The sequence below is a fragment of the Uloborus diversus genome, unplaced genomic scaffold (assembly GCF_026930045.1).
Source record: "Uloborus diversus isolate 005 unplaced genomic scaffold, Udiv.v.3.1 scaffold_1436, whole genome shotgun sequence".
NCBI classification, from domain to species: Eukaryota; Metazoa; Arthropoda; class Arachnida; order Araneae; family Uloboridae; genus Uloborus; species Uloborus diversus.
Window position 1 is genome coordinate 1 of NW_026558139.1, and position 22,054 is coordinate 22,054.

At 31.1% G+C, this 22,054-nt stretch overlaps 1 protein-coding gene across 1 annotated transcript; it reads left to right on the forward strand.

The window, feature by feature from the left end:
- The first annotated feature begins 424 nt into the window (after positions 1 to 424).
- LOC129232980 (zinc finger CCHC domain-containing protein 7-like) lies at positions 425 to 21,979 on the forward strand. The gene is made up of 7 exons (XM_054867062.1): positions 425 to 452; positions 6,153 to 6,868; positions 8,424 to 8,569; positions 9,788 to 9,946; positions 13,018 to 13,053; positions 16,380 to 16,472; positions 21,713 to 21,979. The coding sequence occupies exons 2-7, from the start codon at positions 6,169 to 6,171 to the stop codon at positions 21,839 to 21,841; spliced, it is 1,263 nt and encodes a 420-aa protein (XP_054723037.1). The 5' UTR covers positions 425 to 452; positions 6,153 to 6,168; the 3' UTR covers positions 21,842 to 21,979.
- Positions 21,980 to 22,054: the final 75 nt, after the last annotated feature.

Genomic DNA, 22,054 nt, shown 5'->3' on the forward strand with positions numbered 1-22,054 from the left:
TGCTATTTAGCCTTAAGTCCCTTTAATCGTCTAAACGGGCCACAGAAGAAAAAAAAGCATAAATAAAGAAGTAGAAGTTACAGTGTCATAGTTTATCTGAAAATCTTCGTAACAAAATTATGAGTTTTGTCCACGCAAACCCAATGAAATTATTCAAAATTATGTATTTAATTAATTTTCGGAACGTTGTTGAATGAGATTTGTTCTTCATTACATAACTATTTTCAATGTAATGAAATTTTAAGTTAACTTTAACTGTAGCTGAATATCCTCTTATGTTGTTTTTCGAAAAAATTTCACGTCAATATTTATTGAAATCACGTTGTTAGTACTTAATTATTTTTTTTTACTGAATCCTCTTAAAAGAATCATAAATAATGTATTTGAATACCATTTGAATTAAGTATAATGCAGATCATAAAACGTTGAGTCTTCAAGAGCAATCTTGCATTGTGAGTATGATTTGTATTGTTGAGTGATTCCACGAGATGACCTGATGTTCAGTCAAAGTTTTATTATTTTTTTCCTTTTATGAAAGTGAATGGCTCATTTCACGGTATTTTTGACATTTATGTAGAGTCCGTAACGTGACGTTTTTCTGCCATAATTTTTTGATTTACTGTTTGATTTGGAAATTATTTTAGTTTGAGTTGATGTGTTGGTAGGAAAAGCTCAAAATAAAATAATATGCTAATTAAACAGTAAATTAAAAAGTTATGGTAAAAAAAGGTCACGTTACGAACCCTACATAAATGTCAAAAATACCATGAAATGACCCAAATACATTTTGTGTAAAATATAAGTTTATCAAGTTTTTATGAATAGTGACCCATTTATCATAACAGTCTCAAAGAAATTTAATTTCTCGAAGTACCTATAGAGTAAAGAGAGTTTTATTTAATTTATTTATTTTTGATATTGTAGACATAACATGGTAAAAACAACATTTTAACTAATTGCTTATAAATTCTCATGGTTTTTGGACTAAATGTATTTGAACTGCTGTGAACAAAAAACACCATGATTTTTTTTGTATTTGTTGCCAATTGTAACCAAGGCCGCGGAGTCTGAGGCAAAAATGACTGACTCAAACTCCGGAAAATTTCAAACTTTCGACTTCGTAAGCATTGGCAGAGTCTAGGACTTTGAGAGAAAATGACCAACTCTGACTCTTGGAACTTTAAACCTTCGTCTCGGGACTCTTAATTCCTCTACCAAAATATCAGTTCAACTCCGACTCCACACCCCTGATTGCAGCTTTTGATTTAAATTTAATCAAAAGTTCTTTCAGATTGTGCTGCCTGGTTCCCATGTATTCGCAATTCAAATAAATTAGGATAAGATGCAGCAGTTTGACTAATGGTTGCTGAAAGAGGTAAAGCAAACGAATTTAGTAGCTTGTTTATAAGATTAGTAAATTACAGCAAATTCAAGCAAAAAATGACAAATCAGGTGAGCAAAACAAAGTTGCATTAACATCACAAACTCTGCAGCCTATGTTTTGCCTGGAGTGAGGAACGTTAATGTTTTACCTCTGGTATAAACCAAAAAGGAAACATTTTAAATCCTGATTACAGGAAAAGCCTCAAAACAAAAGCCAGAATTTTATTTGTTCATATTTGAGAAAAACAAATAACAACAGATCTTTCTTCACCAACGCTATATTTTAGTACACAACGACTGATTTTTAATGAATTTTTAAAAATCCTATACACAAAAAAGCGTGGCTTGAGATGACGTCACATGGCTGTACAGAAACTCACTTCAAGCGAGGACTATGAGCACGTAGTACGCTCCGCATTTAAAGCCTTGAAATCTATTATTTAATCCTTTTTATACACAGAGGCTGGACTCATGAGAGGACAGTCCAATAACCTTCCTGCAGTGACTTTGATGATGATAGCAGACTTTTTCAGGGAAAACGAGAGATTCAAAGTTTAAGAAACGTGGGGAGAACGAACAACGTTACTTGCAAGTGGGGTGTATGGTAACCCTCAGTTTTTGCTTGAAATTTTTTCGCTTTATTAGTGATAAATTTTGATAAATCTCTCTTTTTTCTTTTTTTTTTCTCCTGTCCTTTACTCTTTTATTATTTTCTATTGTATAAATTCTATTTAATTTTATTCTGTTTAAATTCCATTTAATTTTATCAGGGGTCTGTCCAGGATTTTTCACAAGGTCCATTTTTTGTGAAAAATCAAATAATTTTGTGAAAAATGAATTAATTTTGTGAAAAATCAAATAATTTCGAAAAAAAAAAAAAAAAAAAAATTTTCTAACGAAATTTTAGAATTTAGAGATGGCACAAACTGCATCAATTAAACTTAAAGTTGAGTACTTTCCTCTTCTATGTCGAGAAAAACATTCTGGGGTGTTTTTCTGATATTTGGCAGGGGGGTGGGCATCGCTCTCTTAATATCAGTATTTATCTACCATTCTACATTATGTTAAATTATACTAGAAATATTTCTGTGCAGTATTTAAAATAATTGTAACAAAAAAATAAATAAATAAAATAAAATTCAGAATAGGGGGGTGGGTTCAGCATTTAACTTTTTGACCCAAGACACTCTTAAAAAGCAGAGTTTAGTTTAAAACTTATAAATTCCGTGATTTTATCAAAAATAAAAAGATATTTTAATTGTTTACCTCTTAACAAAGCATAATAATGAGCAAATATTTGAAAAATCGGATTCCCATAGCGGATGCGAAGAGATTCCAATTCTCAAAGTGAAGGCATCAAAAATATAAAAACGGCTTGTAAAAGAAATATTTTTGATAAAATTATTTTAAAATTGCATTTTAGAGTCCTATGATAAACATTTCATTAATATCTGTGGACATAGTTGACGCAAAAAAATAAAAAACTATCTATTCAGCATTTCAATTTTTGACTCATAACAGAAAATGGAATTTTGCATTAAAAACTTGAAAAGAGAGTTCTAACAGAAATAAAGAGACTTTTCATTTATTTGCATCCTAGTAAAGCGAAGTTAGCTTGAAAAAGGAACAAAATATGATTCTCATATCGGATGTTAAAAGAATGCATTTTTCAAAATGTGACATCATGTGACTTGTTAGCATCCATCGAAAAATCAAAACCCAAATAATTTTCTCCCAAAATAATAATTAAACATCGCACCCGCACCCGTAAAAAGGCAAATATTGACAAGCTGGTAAAATGAAAAGTATTTTCTAATCAAGTCATTAAGAAGGTTCAACGCCAGACGCTAAGTGATGATAATTTTGAAGTTGGTCACTTTATCTGAAGCGATCATATTTTTTCCCCACCCATATCCCCCTTTCCCCTATCCCTTTGCAGTTCTAAGTTCATTTTGCAGATATATATTATTATTGTTTATTAAATCATGAGTGGGGAGAAAAGTGCTTACCAATGCCTTTTCAGAAAAGTTTACAACAACACGCTGCTAATTAGCAGTGATAAAACAAACAACCATTATATTTATTTGGCATTAGCAATTATTTATCACTTGCAAGAGCATGGCAAGAGAGCCGATTTTTTTTTTTTCCAAAATTATCCGATTTTATATAAGCTAATCCCTTTAATTTGATTTTAAAAAAAGGTTCCAAAAATTATCGGTTTATACACAGAAATATGCGTTATTTTGCTTTTGCTCTTTCAATAAACAATTTGTGAAAGATCCGATCTTGTTTATCAGAATTTTGTGAAGGGTCCGTTTTGTTTGATCGGGATTTTGTGAAAGGTCCGTTTTGTTTGATCGGGATTTTGTGAAAGGTCCGTTTTGGTTGATCGGATTTTTGTGAAGGGTCCGTTAACGGACCCAAATATCCTCTGGCCAGACCCCTGTTTATTCTGTTTTAAATTTTTGTGTTTTAACTGCAAAAAATGAGCTGATGTGTGCAACATGACTTCTTTTTACTCCAATTTAATGTCATTTTCCCATAAGTAGCAATTTTAATGTGACTCAATTGTTTACTATCTAAATATCAACAACAGTGGACAAATTGAAATCAAATAAAAAAAAGAGAAAAAAAATCGCTAAATTTGTCATCAAGTTGGCGACAAAACTTGTGCAACAAATTATAACACAACTTGAGTTTACATTGAAGTTAACAATGATTTCGCCCGAAAAAAAGGGGCAAAAGATCCCCTTAGAAACCTCCAAATGCAACCAAAAGGGAAGGTGCACAACTAGACCCCACTAGGAGTATACGTACCAAATTTCAACTTTCTAGGACATAACATTTTTGAGTTATGTGAGATACATACACACATACATACATATGGAGGTCATGGGAAAATTCATTGTAATTAACTCGGGGGTCGTCAAAATGGATATTTTGGGTGTTTGTACGTTCCTAGGCATATATCCACATGTGATTGGGTCGGAAAAAAACTCAACATTGATTCGAGGGTGAGAAAAATGAAAATTAAGGCCGATTTTTGCATGAAATTTTTTTTGCGAATACAATACTTCCTTTTTTGTAAAAGGAAGTAAAAAAGGAAAATATTTTTTATAGTTGCGATATAAAAAGAAAAGGTTTATAGAAATGTATTTTGCAGCTAAACTGAAAATGTGTTTATAAAACACCACTTAATATTAATTGAAATTTCAAGATACCCCTTCTGTTTAAACTTAATGCCTGGGCTTTCAGTTCGTTTGCAATTTTTTTAAATGTCTGATATTCTTATTAAATCTGTATTTTTGTGAATTTTTTTATCTTTTTTGCCTTAATATGCAATAATGAGCAAACCAAGGGGGCGGGGGTAAGACTTGCCGCTCATTTTCTTTCTTTCTTTCTTTTTTTTTCAAATTTATTTGCAGATGTTAAATTAGCAGTTACTATTTATTTTTGACATGTATTAATTTTTTGCAAGGGAGGGGGGTCGGGCGCAAAGTTTGTATGCACCAATTAATAAAGTTTAAGATTAAAAAGTAAGCAAATTCTCTTTAGTTGACAAAACATCAGTTGATATCAACAAAATGAAATGTATAGTATGAACTCAAATATTTTGTCAATGAACCACCAGATAAATCCACAGCTACCTGATTTCTATTTGGTACTAAAGTCCATGCCACCGGACTAAAATAAAAAAATGTCTTAATGCAGTATAAAGGATTTAACTTTGAAACTAATTGATTTTGTTGTCAAAGGGAGGAAATAAGAAACGAGACTAATACTAATTTAGCACTTAATATTACATAGCCATTAGGACTATTTTAAATTTATATAGACTAAAAACAAATATAATTTAGCACTTTTTAAAGTAAAGTTGAAATCAGTCATTGTGTTGGTGAGATATAATTGAAAATGTTAAGCATCCCAAAATCCCAAAACAAGTATTATAGTATGCAAATGGATAAAAGAATAAAATTAAAAAGGCACAGAGCTTTGGCATTGTTCTAGACCAGCAGTTCTAACCTTTTTAAGGCCCCATAAAGTGGATAATACATAATCAAGAACTACCTCATTCTGAAAATACGTTATCTATTGAATTTATTTATTCAAATTATGAAGCATAAACACTTTTGATACTTTCAATCACTAAAAAAAAAATAATGTTTTATAACCATTATGTATTAAATTAAAAAGTTGTCAGTGTGAGTTGATATTGCTTACTTCTAAAAATTTGTTTCATAAATATTTCAAGCAATTTTTGCATAAAATATAGTTTTCTTCTAAGTTCATAAGTTTTAAAATATGACAGGCCAATGATCCAATCCTTGTAGCTTTCAAACATTATAAAATTCCATTTTGCTCCTGTCAGGATAATCAATGAAATCTCGTTTTCTCTTAGCCATTCTCTGCATATAGTGCATCTTAAACGAAGCCAACTGCATTTCTGTTGGTTTCTCCTGTCAGCCAGAGCGTGGCGGAAGAGCGGATGACGTCACTTCCTGAGCCATTTGACGTCACATTGGCTTGAGCTTTAAAAATTATTTTTAAAAAAACTACTTATAGCATCGCAAAAATTTTTTCACCGATGATGTTCAATGACATTTTATTCTATCATATAAAAATAAAATTGAAAAATCGAAAACTTCCCGATTATAGCAAAATTCTAGTTTTTCTCATAGTGAGACTTTTGAAACTCCAGGTTTTCATAGTATTGTGTATTGCAAAAATATTCTGTAGTTTTCTTATTATTTTTTCCCTTATTATTTCAGATTTTAATGCTGCAAGATGTTTTCAGATCTTGATGAGTATGAGAAAACTTCTTGTACAGATAGTGATGAATCTTACAGCGATCAGATTAATAGTGATGTAGAAGCTGAACTCTACGGCCTAATTCATCATGAGCAAAATGAGGAATTTTCACGAACTCCTGACATGAAAATGTTGAATGCTGAGAATAATTCCAATCACAAAGAGCATATTTCAACTCCTAAACATAGTTCATTTGCCACTGAGGACAGTTCTTTTTTAAAACTTTTTAAAAGCTTTGAAACTACAAGCAAAAGTTATTTTTCTACTCCTCAATCACATCTTAGTATAAGTACTCAGAACAGTTTTTCTGAAAGACTGGACGATTCTCCAGCTAAATGCTCAAGTTTCAATGACATGAATAAAAGGAAAAGAGATTTGCTAGAGGCTGATGAGGAAAAAAAGCGAAAAAAATCAGTTGTTGCCTCAAAAACCAGCAATAATCTTACAAATAGTAAAAATTTTGTGGATTCTAGTGAGAGTGATGACAGCATTATTGTTTTGGAACCTAGTAAAGATTTTACAACAAACTTATCTGCTCATGATACAGTGGAACTGAGTTCAGATGATTCATCAGATTCTGATTTTTTCTCTTCACGTTTAAATTCTGTTAGATCTGATGTGAACTCCAAAAGAAGTACATTCTCCTCCAGTTTTAAAAATGGTAAAAATATCTCTGGTAAGTGGTATTTAGTTTTTAATTGTTTCAAACTGCTGAAGTGTGGAGAGTTGGGAGTTCATTGGATCATTCCCAATTAATTAAAAGTATTTTTTAATATTAACAATATTTTGTATTTTACAGGGAATAGTTGGCCCACACTGTTTGCTCATTGTAAATGTGTCTCATCCCTACGTTGGGTACTTGATCCCTACAAGTTTAACACATTAAGCATAATTAAAGTAAAAATCAACATTGCTGACTAATTTTAAAAAACTGCAAGTTTAAAATTTAAACTGGTTCTAACTTTACATATGATTACATCACACAGTTTACAACTTACTCTTTGAATTATTGATTTTTGATTCAACAAAACATTAGTTCTTATTAAATATCATTTGATTAAAAATTGTATACATTCTTATATACAATGATGCACCATTTTTCATGTGTCGATAATTTTCTCCATCTTTCATAGTAAGGGAATGTGGGGCAAAGTGAGATAGTTAAGATTCCTGAGCTGTTTTCAAAATGAACAGATTGAATATTTGTTCTCAAAATTACACTACATAAAGAAAAAGCAATATATTTTATAATAAACTTCCATTAAAATTTGATTTTGTTATTTTTGGCAGTAAATTTGTACTTCCAAAAAACATTTTTCACCTTTTTTTTTCCTATGGAGCAAAGTGAAAAATGACATTTTTTTTTAATCAAGTATTTTTTATTGTATTATTACAGATAATTTTGATCAAATATTTCAGTAGGTAAAAGAAGGAATGAATAAATTAAAAGAAAAGGAAACAATAAACGAGTAAATGAATACATTAATTAATATATGAGAAAAAATAGTTGAGTGAATAAAATAGTGAATGAATGTAGCTATGCGTACTAGAAGCCCAGAAAAAAAAAAAAAAAACAAAAAAAAAAAGGCTGATTCTAGTAGGTCTTCATGAAGAATAACTTAACCTTAATGAATGCTTAAACTTAAGAAAAAATGAAAAATGGACTTTTTCACTCCCCCAAATCCGAATTTTATCGGCGATTCTTCTTTCCTTTCATCAAAAATGGATCAGGCAAAACTTCACGTGATAAAATACTTAACTAGCATCTTAATTAAAACTAATTTGGATGAAATCAGGAAACGTTTTGAATGGCTTCTATACGAGAGATGCTATGTTTTGCGGTCTAGACTGCTGTCACCTTTCAATTACTTTCAAGAACCTGTTTCAAAACTGGAGCATGTCTCTAACAAAAGGGGGAATCGGCAGTAGTCATTCCACCTTACTTATAGTTCAATGGTAAATACCAACTGGCTCATAAAATTCAGTCTGATAACCACAGCAACATCAATTTTGCCTGCCTAAAATTTTTATTATTTAATTCCAAACTTATAACTGTCTGTTATTGGACCCTTGTCTGCTACTTTTACCGTTACCCTATATCATTTTTGAATATGTGCTATTTAAGAAGCTTTTCATATAGTATAAACCGTAGTATCAATGTATAGTGTGTCTGCTTTAAAAAAAAAATATATGCCCAGAATATTTCTTTCAAAGTATTATTTCCATTTCAGATCCATGGCATGTAAATAATGAAGATTTATTTCGTACTGGTAAAAATTCAAAATCTCTAAATCGATATCATAATAAAATGCTTCAGAAGTGCACGAATTGTAATGAAAGTGGCCATGCAGCTAGATCTTGTACGGTTCCTCAACAAGTAGGTCATTTGTACTTGAATTAGTTATCATAAGATTAATTTTGTTTCATTATGTTTGTGAAACCTTTTATTTTTTAGGGAAAAATAGTTACAGTAAACTCCTCATTATCAGTGGTCAGATTATACACTGGTCTTTTTACATTTTTTCAAAAATTTATTTAACGGTCATTAAATATTTTTTGAACTTATGGATTGTGTTATTGCTCGTTTTTAGCTTTTACATATGTATATTTTTTACACTCAGTCTTAGTAGATGCAATGTTTTTAGCTATGACTTAAAGGTATGTGTCAGTGTCATTCATATTTTTTAGCTATTGTACACACTAGTAGCATTTTTTACCTATTTTTCGGATTATCAGCAATTATCGTGCCACCCTATTCTGCGGATAATCGGGAGTTTACTGTAGATCAGTGGCGGCAGAGCCGAATTTGGAAGTGTGGAGGCCCGGTTAGCAAACTTGCATTACCTTAAAAAATATAAGTTTCTAAATTTATTAAACCTGTAATTTATCTATAAAGCTTTGCTAGTTACTTTGCATTAATAAAATTGTACTCTTTGAATTAATATGTAAATTTTATGAAAACATTTGGGGGAAAACAATGAAATTTTCAAAAAAAAAAAAAAACATTTTTGAAAAAAACCGCTTGATTTAAACCAAAAACCCTGTGCACATTATTAAAAATAATCAGTATTTTTCTTGCTGTTAGTATTTCCTATAATCACATATTTTTTGATTGAAGGTACTAAGATTTATATTAAGTTCTATGTTATTTCTAACATTGAACAAATTAATAAATTGAGCACTCGCACAAACATTTATGTCATAAAAAGAGTCCTTGAAAGGAGAATTTAGCATTTACTTATTTTATGAAACTTAATACAGTAAAACCCCTCCTAACAGACACCCCTCTTATACGGACAATTTTTTATTCCCCAATCCCTTAACATTATTGAACCCCTGTCCTGCAGACAAAAAAAAAACATCCCATCAGTGCCAGCAGTAGATGGATTTTACTGTAATTTTAGAAAATGTTATTTCAATGAGCTGTTATTTAATTATTATTTGCACTTCTTTTTATATCTTGGGTTTTTATAGTGAAAGCTCCAACCTTTAGTAGAACCATGTTGTCCTTGTACATTTCTGCTCATAAAAACTTTTTGAACAATTGCACAGTATTAAAAATTAATCACTAATATCAATGTTTATTTAATTTCAGAAAAAATGTTTTATCTGTGGTGGTCCACACATGGCTAATTACTGTGAAAACACCATTTGCAGTAAATGTTACAGAAAAGGTCATAACAGTAGGCGGTGTTGGCAGGTTAGCGGCACACAATCCTGTGCGATATGTAATATGTATGGGCACGTAAAAATGGTAAAAACTAGTTTAACTTTTTCATTACATTTTAGTTATAATTATGTGAGTTGGCTCCTGGAAAATGACAAGACTTTTTATGCTTGTGTAAAACTTAATTTGCAACATTTAAAAATAATGTATGTTGGTTTAAAGAAGTAAAAGACCCGTCTTTTTTCCTTTTATTCAATGGATGCAGTGTGCAATGTGTTCCATTTTCTGTGTTTATTACTTCCAATCTAGAATATAAGATCTATGCCTTTTTTTTTGGATAAAAATGAAATTACAAGGATTTTTTTTTTTCACCCCATACAAAAAGTACTTCAATATGTAGTTTGAATGCAAGAAAACGCTATCCATATGATATTTACTTTTTGAATTTTGTAGGAAAATAGGTGTTCAAAATATTGTTTGGGCTTTTTGTATCAACTGGAAAATCAAACAAATTAGGTGTATGATTCAAGGTAACCTCTAAAACCGAAGGACTCTTCTCCATCAATTGCCTATTACACCATAATGTCTTTCTCTGTTTTCAAAAGTGGTTGATTTTATTAAGAGCTAAGGTAACAATTCACATAATGGAAGTGTGGGAAATTTACACTAGCTGTTTTTAGTCTCTACTTAATGTGATCTCAGTTAATGTTATCAGTTGCTTATTGTTTGTCAGAATCGCTGGGTCTCAATTTTCTCTGTTCATTTGTATGTTAAAATTATCTTACTTCATTTAATGTCATCTACGTATTTTCAAATTAGAAATCTGGTTTCTGTTTAAATGATTGGAATTTGCTTTGCCTACTCAAGAGTTTGTAAATTTACTACTAAGAAACTAAAATTGGAGAAAAAATCCTTTAGGTATGACTTCTCAGAAATGCGAGTCACAGTTAGAAACAGATCAAAATATTGCTGTAATTTCTACATTAACATAGGACTCATTTTCGTCTTTCTTTTCCCTACATAAGTAGGAGAAGTCCTATTTTTCAGCAAAAAATTCCTACTCTTCCAATATTTTTAGCTTGATTTTCCTTCAGAGGACGTCAAAGTTGGATGAGATTTCAAGAAGTATCCATTCAAAAAATGTTAATTTGATTGTTTTGTAAAGGTGCAAATTTCGGTAAAGTATCATAAAGAGTTTCTTTTAGACAATGTTGTATTGGAAGAAAGCAAATATCTGATTAAGAATGCAGTTAAATCATGAACTGTCAAGTCTATAAAGCTACCAGCTAATGCTGTTTCACTAATTCCACAGTGGAAGATTGACTTAATTGTAAATGAGTACAACTAACTTATCAATGTCACAAAATGAAAATTCAATTCATTGCAAAGAGATGGAGAGCTCATGAGTCAATTTTGTAAATACTAGAGGAAATGAAAAAGAGAATTCAGGATGAACAGAAGAAAAAAGAGGAAGAAACTAAGAAAAAAGTGAACAAGAAAATTTAATTTGTACTGAATGAATTTTGTACTTTGAATGCAAAAAATTAAAAAAATAAATGAAATAAAATAAAAAATTGCTGCAGTGGTGTCTAAAAAAAAGTTCCTGCACCAATTTTTTTCAAGTTTGAAGTGTTGAATGTACTGTGCTGTAGCTTGTAGCAACTAAAAAAGTGAAATCTATAACAATATAGAGATAAAATTGTTGAATAAATATCATTGACAGTTTTGGAAAATTATGATTTAAACTTACACCAATTAGTGATAACCCAGAAAAGAAATCTCCCTACCCATGTCCCCCAAAACTCTTGGCAGCGTGGTGGAGTGACTGACTGATGATATCTGCAGTTTCAGGACCAATCTGTGGGAAAAAATAGTTTGAGATGCAAAAAACCCAGTTTTTCAACAATAAAAATAAACCCGGAACTTTGAGGAACATTGGAATTTTAAGTGTAGAAAAACTCTTATCTACTCACACGTTGATATTAGTCTTAAAATATGATTTTCTAATATTCTCTTCAGATGATGCCATTTCTTAAAAAGTAACAAGCTTTTGCTTGAATAAACTGAACAAAGATGAAAAACGTACTTGTTTAAGCAACCTTTCCTGTATTAAACCTTAATCCAAATTTATGGTGGTTGCCCAAAAAAAGTATATAAGCAATGCCTGCTCATATGATTGGATATTATTATGGATGTTAAGAGATGTTATTTAACAAAAACTAAAATTGATGACATAGACAGCTGTGCTGGGTGCACTCTTTGTAGCACTCCAATCCCGTGGCTCTCCTCTTGTTTTGCTAATTTGACGGAACTCAAACGTAGAATATGTGTAGTAGAAGATTTCTAATGTACTGCAGAGAACATATGTTTCTCGTTTCATAGCTACAAATTGTGTTCAATGTGTCTATTTGTTTATTCAACTTATTAAGTAATCACAAATTGCTTATTATTATCAATTGATCTCAGCTGATGTTCCTTAGATTTTTGGACCTTGACATCTGCAAGCACCACTGTCCACCGGCACCATTTCTAATGTACTACAGAGAACATATGTTTCTCATTTCATAGCTACAAATTGTGTTCAATGTGTCTATTTGTTTATTCAACTTATTAAGTAATCACAAATTGCTTATTATTATCAATTGACCTCAGCTGATGTTCCTTAGATTTTTGAACCTTGGCATCTGCAGGCACCACTGTCCACTGCCTTCCGCAAGCTATACCTCCTAATAGACAGTAGCGTTCACGCCCTACACTGACGCCCATTAGAAAGGACTTACTCCCGGAGGTGTGTTGTGTGCCGGATGCTATTTGCGTCTGAAAAGATTGTGTCAAGTCGTGAGGGTCAGGTATAAATAGTATAAATAAAGTCAGTTTCCGGGGAACAGTATTCATTTGTAAAAACAAAAAACTCATCGAGTAGGGTTCTATCTCATTTCGTGATTGCGAAAAACTCAATTTGAATTCAAAACATAAAAATTCAAAGTTTTATTATTATTGATTTTTTTTATATTTATTTCAGGAATATAGTGTTGTGTTTAAATCTAGTTATCAACTGTATAAAGGGTCAAAAATTATTTTTAATGCTATGTAAGTTTTTAATGCAACATGATTGGAGCATAAGCATATTTATTTACTTTTAACTCTTTTTTCTATAGAATTGTCCAGATATTTGGCGGAGATATCACCTTACTGTAAGCATAATTTAATTTATTTTACTTAAACTTTCTCCAAATTTTTAATTTCTGCTATTACCAAAATCACCTGTCCAAACTTACTTTCCTTTGAAATAGTTTCATTGCTCCTAGTTGTTTCAGGAATGCCAACCATTAAAATTTTTAGAGGGTGAAGATTTTAGGGATTTTTTCTTCTTTGTAGTTGGAGGAGGGGGGGGGGGAGAAACATTGATCTTAGCTGCTGTTCACTTGAATTAAAATTCTTTTTTTTTTTTTAAGTTTTAAAAGTTATGTAAAGGGTGTCCCAAAATTAACGCAAGATTTGAATTTGCCACCATTTTTGCAACAAATGGTTGGCAACCCTGAAAAAAGAACAATTTGACAGCTGAAAGTTTAGGGTAATCAAAAATGGAGGGTTATACGATACAATAACCCGCTTTCATTATTGAACAATTGTTTCAAAAATAATGAAAGTTGAGGCTGGTCAAGCAGTTACTGTTATTGGCGCTCGGTATCGCAACACGGTAATGCACGGGTGGTTGTGGGCTTGTTGACATAGACCTTTGAATTCAAATAACCCCATAAGAAGAAATTTAAAAATGTTAAATCACACAATCTAGGGTGCCAATTCTGATGACCGAAATGAGAGAGTACACGACTAGGAAATGCCTTATGCAGTAATTGAAATGTTTCACTCTCTCTAGCTGTATGGTACAATAACACCCCATTTTTACTAACCCTAAACTCTCAACTGTCAAATTGTTCTTTTTTCATGGCTGCCAACAATTTATGGAAAAAATGGTGGCAAGTTCAAATCTTGCGTTAATTTTGGGACACCCTTTATAAAGGTTGCAGCCATAATTTAATTTCTTGATGCTTTTAATGTTTTTTTTTATCATAACTTATTTTTGTTTAACAAATTTCCTTCATCATATTTTAAAGTAAATTATTTGCTTTTGAAAAGAGTCGAGTACTTTTTTCCTCATCTGTAAGGAGTTAGAACCATGCTGTTACTCTTTTAACTCAAAAATTCCAGATTAAGGTTCCTTTTTGAATCTCTCATTTTTTACATTCTTCTCCTGATTATCCGTTTTTTACCATTTTCTCCCATTTTTATAAGTTTATTTTTTGAACTCATCAAGGAAGCTCAAACTTGAGAATGTTTTTTCAATCAATCATCTGAAAAGTTTCTTTTTTTTTTCTCAATGGATGGCGTTTATTGTTTTTAATTCACCACCAGTGTAAAAGCAGCGACTGCAAAGCCAAATTTATCCCCAGAGATGGGGATTCTACCTCAAAATTAATTTTCTGCCTAACTTGCTACAAAATGTACAACTCTGCATTTTTTTTTTTTTTCTATGCAAACACAGTCCCAAAAATTGCATGACATGACTGCTAATTACGTCATTTCCCTCTTTATTTTTGTAATACTTTGTACAAAAATTTGGATGTTTTGAGAAAATTCGTATTATTTCCAAAAACCCTTTTCTTTTTTGTTTTTTGGAAAAATCAGCCTCAAACTCAGTATATTGAAAGAACTTTTGCTTAAAGTGTTTCTGCTGCTAAGCAACTAATTTTTCATTTAGTAAAAATCCATTCTGGGAAACTTTCCACGCATTCACCTTCAGTAAAGCTTTGCCGAAAATTGTGTGTTTTGTTTGGAGTTCCAGTCTTTTGCATCTTGTAAATGTTTCAAAAGAAAGTTCATTCAATGTATGCTACCTTATATCTGTTTATTTTATTTAAAAAAAAAAAAAATCCTGATTTTTGTTAAAGTAATTTTTTTTTTTTTTTTTTTTTTTTTGGTTGCATTTTCAGCAAATGCGCTGTTAGTTAAAAAAAAAAAATTTTGCATCTTTACCATTACTACTACTAAATAGCTTAAATCTCAAAAAATTCCTATTTAATTTTTAATGTTCATAGTATTTAAAAGCGTTATATAATAATCTTTAAGTGGAATCTCCAGTTTTTTCCCTTCAAAGGTTGTTAAGTGTGGTATAATTGCTTTTGGAGTTGTATCTTTGTACATGTATTTGTTTCTGTATTTTTGGAATGCGGTGAAATTCCGTCACAATAAAATATGTTTCAACCGTCGAGAAGAGATAAAATGGAGGGAGTGAAGATTTTCATTCGTGAAACAAAGACACCAAGTCACATAATAGATTTTAAAGCAAAGCATTGGAAGAAATCAGGTTTCTTTTGATAGTTTCAGGCAAAACATGTCAACAATTCATCATTGTTAAGTCATGTGACTTGAGATCTTTGCCCAAGCTTTTGCTAAGCCCTATGATTGGACTTGCTCCCTCCATTTACAAAGTAAATATTCAGTTCTAATTTAATTTTCATTTCATTGCTTGAATTATATCACAAATAAAATTTGTGGTCCCTTGAAGTTTGTTGTAAGAGAATTTAACTCAGTGGCGCACACAAGCAAAGAGTTCAGGCAGTTCTGGACCCCTCTCATTGGTCTTGCTTTTTCTCTCGATTGATTATAATTCTATGTATCTTGTACGTAGAATAATTTCAAACAAGGGTAACTGTAATTTCAGTTCTAGTAAGTGAAAAAATAAAATCCTCATGTTAAAAGATTTTTTTAGTATTGTGCACTTTTCCTATAAAGAATTGCCTATAAGAAGCAGAACGGTGATTATTAATGAATACACTGTAATAACCATGTTTTTAGTCTTGTAATTACAGATTAAAATGATATTGTATGGAATTGAATCCATTTTTTAATTATGAGAAATTTAAAAGTGTAAACTATTTTGCTTTCTGGCTATTTACTTAAGTATATTTCATTAAATAATACTAATTTTTTATTTAATAGTTAATTTTTCACTGTTCTTCGTTCTCAAGAATCGATTAAAATCAAGTCAATATGTTTTAGGACGTATTAGGGTATGATATAAGAATGAGAATTTTGACCTTGGACACTCCCCTTGCAAAATTCATGTGTGCACCACTGGTTTCACTGTATTATTTAACTTAAAATGCGGAGATTCTGTGATTATATAAATATATATTTCAATATACATTTTTATCACAAGTAAATTGATTCAAGTATGCCTCTCCAATACTTTTCTGGGGCAATTCCTCTTTTACATAAAATTGGTCTGTCTCAAAATTCAATTATTTCTCATTGGTGTTTTGGTTATGGAAAGTTTATAAATTCATCCCTGTTATATGTAAACCCTTTTTTTAGTTTGACCTTTTCCTTACTATATTTTGTGTTAATGATTTTAAACTAGTTTTATGATCCTCAATAACTTTTATGTGTTGTTTAAAAAAACTGATTTTTATTTTCAACATTTTACAAGAGTATTTTTTCCTCCCCTGTAATACAGACTTCCAACTTTAAATTTACAAAGGGTCATCGATTGAAACAAGATGTTCCTCTATATTGCTTCAATTGTGGTGTTAAAGGGCACTTTGGAAGTGTAAGTAAAAGTTTTAGCACTTAAATCTTTGTAGCATATTCCTAAAAGTATTCAACCATCTTGAACTCATAAGATGGCTTTTGTCCATATTTTGTTTTAATTACTGAAATAGTGAATAAAAAGCCGTATTTTTATCAACTTCAAAATTCTGAAACATTAATTCATTGTCCAAACTAGTGTAAATATGGTACTCTAACCTTTAAAACAAAAATTGTTAATGAGAAGTACTTTGTGAATACTCAAAAGATATGATCTTTTTAAAAGTTTTTCCAAAGAGGAAAATTGTCTGTTGAAATCAAAAATTCTATACAATTTCTTCAGTGACATTAACAACATTATTTCAAGAGGGGAAATTCCATCTATCATTTTTCACCAATGAGAAACTTGTATGTGTACCTTTCATTTATTAATTTTATAAAGGCAAAATGAAACAGAACCCATGAAAACCATACATAACTTAATAAATTATGCATTAAAATGTTCTAAATTTTATAAGGAATATTGATACAGTTGTCCCCACTTAATCGGGTAACAACGGATAATCGAATGCCTCATTTATAGGAATATAAATCTGTGGAACAAAAAAAATTCCTATATCAGTTATGTTAAATTTCCCAACTTTAAGAAATATTTTTTTCATCCACACCCCGCTTAATCGCATACATATTCAAAGTTCCTTGAGAAAAACTTTTATTTCAAGCATAATTTTTCTTCTATTTCTTGGGAAAAAATCCTAGTTCACCCCTTGAAAGTAAAAGGTCACTTTCTACAAAAGATTGGCTAACAGTTATCCTAGTTGGCTTCTTGCTGTAATCTTATCTCAGGCTCAGGGGTTGGGTGTTTGGAAAGTTGGAAGAATTGGACCCAATGCAGTGAGCGAGGAATAAAATGTTTCTGTTATTGACTCTATTCCTGCTCTGTCTCAATGCCTCAAGCAACTTGGCTACTTCTGTATAGAAAAGTGGTAAGCACAGTAATTTAGTTCTTGTTCTTCTGGCCTTGGTTTGATGTTTGACGAGATTCTAGCTGGAGAATATGAAAAGGCTTTCGCCAAAATCTGTTAATTGTCTCATTGTGTGGTAAAATGAACGCAAAAAGAAACAACAATTGCGAAAAAATATGGGATTTCTAAACTCAGGTTTTGAGAACAAACCAAAACGCTGATAAAAGTGAGGAAAGAAATGAAACTAACAAGTAGACGACCGTGGGGTCGGAGATTTGTGTCAATTTTTCTTGTGGTGAAAGAGGATCGCTAGTACCTTACGTGGTTAAAGTAATACGACGCAATACTCAGAAAATTATGAGAAAAATCGATTTAAAGTCGCTATGGAGTCTCGAAGGTGCCTTATGAGTTTAAAATGCCAGTCCCTTGACCAGCAGCCACAAGGCTAGTTGGTAACACGTTTCACCCCTATATTACTTCTTGAAATTTATTTTTTGCCAAGGATCGCAAACTTTTTCATTCACTGAAAAGCGTTCTTGATCGTTATTCTGTACGGTTTGATTTGCCTAGTAAAGGTTTTTGACCTGTGGTCCCCTTACGGTTATAAGGGACATCTACTCATAGGACATTCGGATTTTTTTTTTTTTTTTTTTTGTTATCACAGCAATTATTAAAATAGTTTCTCTTCCCTACATAATTTTTAAGAACTTATCTATATCATTTTTTTAAAAATTATTTTCTTCTTCTTCCAGCAAAACAATTTAAAACAATTCATATTTTTCACCCTACCACTACTTTGTTACCACTAATTGTTGTGGTAGCAAAAAAAAAAGGAAGAGAAAAGAAAAAGGTCCAGAGTGGATTCGATCGTGCTATCTCTGGAACACAAGATCGCTCCTTAACCAACTAGGCTAGCGGCAGCTCGTCAAAAAAGTGACATTTTAAACACATAAGGTGCCTCCATGGCGACTTTAAATCGATTTTTCTCATTTTCTGAGTATTGCGTCGTATTATTTTAACCACGTAAGGTACTAGGGTTCCTCTTTCACCACAAAAAAAAATTGACGCACATCTCCGACCCCACAGGCGTGCCGTCTCCTTGTAAGTAAATATAAATATTTTATGTTTTTTCACATATGTAGTACATGTTTTTTTTTTTTTTTTTTTTCATTTGCATAAAAATAAGGTGGAACTCATGTCAAAATTTAAGTAACAAGGAATCTTACCATTTATCATAGTACAAGTAGAACCTCAATTATCCGAGCTAATTGGGACTGCTAGAGCTTTGGATGTCGGAATTCTCGGTTAATAGAAACTTTATATAAAAACTTGTCAGGATCGTAAATTGTATTAATTAAAAATAAGATTGAATATTCATAAAAGATTGCCAGATAAAAAGTAATGTTTTTCAGTTAAAAAGTAATGTTTTTCAGTTAAAAAACTAAAATGGAAAATAACTTGTGTAGTACGTTTTAAAAAGTCAATCGAATTTTTTTTTAGCCATTCCAAGTTAAATATTGAAAGATGCATTAAAAAACACACACATTTCCAGAATTTTTTTTTTTTTTTTTTTTTCAGATTAAAAATTTCTTATTTCATTGAATTTACATTATTTTTTGAAAAATAGACTTCATTATCGGCTCCGTTAACAGATCGAAACTCGGATAATGGAGGTTCTACTGTAATAATTAATATAATACCAGCAAAATGCATCAAAAATAAGTTTCATGTATTCCCCTCATAATCGAATAAGGCATGTGGGAATCATTGATATTAAATTAAGCAGTTCTGATTGCAATGTACAGCTATGGAAAAAATTGTAAGGACACATTAAAATATGAGTGTTATGTATGAAAGTAATCATCAACTGGAAACAAAATCAAACAAAATTTGATACATGTAAATAGAATCATTAGAAACCAGTTAATACAAAATTCAACTACAATATAATTGTTAAATCACAAATTAACACAAATATATTAAGTGAAACATGGGAAAAATTATAAAGACATTAACAAATATGTCCTAAAAAAAATTAATATTCAACAGTTTTTTTTTTTTTTTTTTTTTTCAATTACCCTCATCAATCATCCAGTCGTTGACTCGGAAAGTTCAGTTAAATTTTATTTAAAAATGTTTTTACACGCAAATTCAATGGATGACGCTCCGCTCATCTTAATTTGCATAGTGTTCCATCCTTAGACATTTTTCTAATTTAAATGCTCCACTGATTCGAAAAAGACTTCTTGCAAACCAGTCCAGAATTTTCACTAAATTGGCCTCAAACCATGAATTTGATCCACAAGACACATGGCAACTTGTATTGTCTTGGTGAAACAAATAATGACCACCTGTGATAAGGGGTGCTTCAGGTAATAAATTTTCAGCTAGTATATCGACATATGATTCGGAATTCAAGGGATCTTGAATGGACACAACTGGTGGGGCTCCATTAGCTGCAAAACTTGCCCAGACCCATGACAAATCCACCTCCAAATTGTCATTTGGGGAAAAAAAAGGTTTTGTTTTGCAAATTATGCCAGTAATGGTGAAAATCATCTGGTCCGTGCAAATAAAAGATTTTGTCATCAGAAAATGCGACATATTTCCATCGAGACCCAAAAGAAACATGTTTCTTAGGGAATTCCAGTCAAAGCTTCTTTTGCATCTTTGTAACCGGTGTGTGTAACCGTAATTAGCATATGTAGCATCAAAATTCTGTTGAGAAACATTACGCACTGTTCGGCTAGTGCAAAGTACATTCATTTATTTTTAATTCAAGTAAAACTGCTTTTTAAAGCAAGCTCCATGAACAATTGCTCGTTTCTGGGCGCTTAGTAAGAGTGGGAAGCTTGCCTGTAAGTTTTTTCTTGCCATACTCTTTTAGATTCTTCAAAAAATTATAAATTACTGTTTTAGATCTGTTTGCCTTTCTTGCAATTTCAGGTGAACTCATTCAACATTTTTTGCAAGTAGCAATTTGTCACTTTTCATATTCAGAGAGTTGTGTGCTGTTTGGCCCGATAAAGAACAAAGTAAAGTGAACTATTTTGCTGCGTAACGGTTTTGAGTTATTGTAAATAATCAGATGGTACATCAAAACATGCAAATTTTTGTGCCCAGTCTCAAAATAAATATGTTTCCTTATAATTTTTTCCAACTGGCAAATTAGTAAAACCTTAAAATTTCATGCATTTTAATAGTTTTCAAAAAAATTTAAGCAAAGTTTGTTTGAAGATGTTTTGTATCATGTATTTTTTTACCATGAAAATATTTGCATTCTTTTCGAACCAAAGTGACGCCTAGAATTGGCAACTTGTTGCTCATCCTTTTTTTTTTTCCATGGCTGTAAAACAAATTAACTGACCAGAGAATTAAATGTAAAAATAATTGAAAAATAATGTGAGAAAACATATAATAACCAAGGTAATCTGAAAAGAAATTTAAAAATGCAACATTTGACAACAAAATCTCCAGAAATTAAAGTTTTCAGTCTTTTGATGGATTTTAGTCTTTTTAAAAATGTTTGAAACCGAGTGAGATGGAGTAAGGTACTGGTTAAAAAGTAATAATTAATCCACATGTGTTGAAACTTGAAACAGAGTGGGACAGAACAAGATACAAGTTAAAAAGTTAAGGGGTTTCTGGAAACCTTGAAACACGTGTATTCAGTAATCTGTATATTTGTGCTACAAAACTTTGAATATTTCCTGTTATTAAATAATTTCTTTATTTGATTGGTATGATTATAATAAAGAACCCAAAGTCTTTTAGGTTTGCCACTTTTTCAAACTAGATAGTGACCTGGCAACCCTTAATCTTGACCTTTAATAAGCTGCTGTCAAAACCCCGCTTTACTTCAAAACCAGCTCAATCTGTGCTGTTACCACATCAACATTGTTTAAAACATGTGGATTACAGCACCATTAATAATTAATTGCCTAATCAACTCTCATTTTGATTGTTCAGGCTAATGTTATGCATTAAAATGAGAAATCACATGCATTTAATTGAAAATTATAAGTAAAAAATAAAATTAGGCCACTTTTCTTCCAAACCAGCTCAATCTGATTAATTTTTATCTGTAAATTTTTAAACAATGCTGCTAATGTTAAAACCACAAGAAAAATGGAGTCGTACACTATTTTTTTTTCAAATGATTAAAAAAAGGAAAAATTAGTGGACAGAGTAAAATGTTTCATTGTAATAAAATTAAAAAAAAATAAATAGATTGATCTAGTCTGCTGTCAGGATGTAACTATATCTTTTCCTTTCTTTATAAAATATGTACTTTCAGGAATGTCCAAGACCACGGATGCAATCATTTGAAGGCAGTTATCCTACATGGCCACTTGTAATTAGTTATACAGATCATGAAAAGGTTTTCGAGAAAAGAAAGGGAAAATTCCAGAGGAAGGAGGGATAAGCAGTGCAATTCACAGCAGAAACAGTCCAGAGGCAAACATGATGAAAGAAGTTGGAATGAAAATATAAATCATAAACATCAGTCGATTTTAATAAATGACAAAGTAAATGAAAGAACACCCGAAGCGAATGCAAAGCAAAAAAGCAAATGTAAATTTCATTAATTTTCTTTTATATTTTTCTTGTTAAAGTAACTAGTAGATTACAGTTTCAA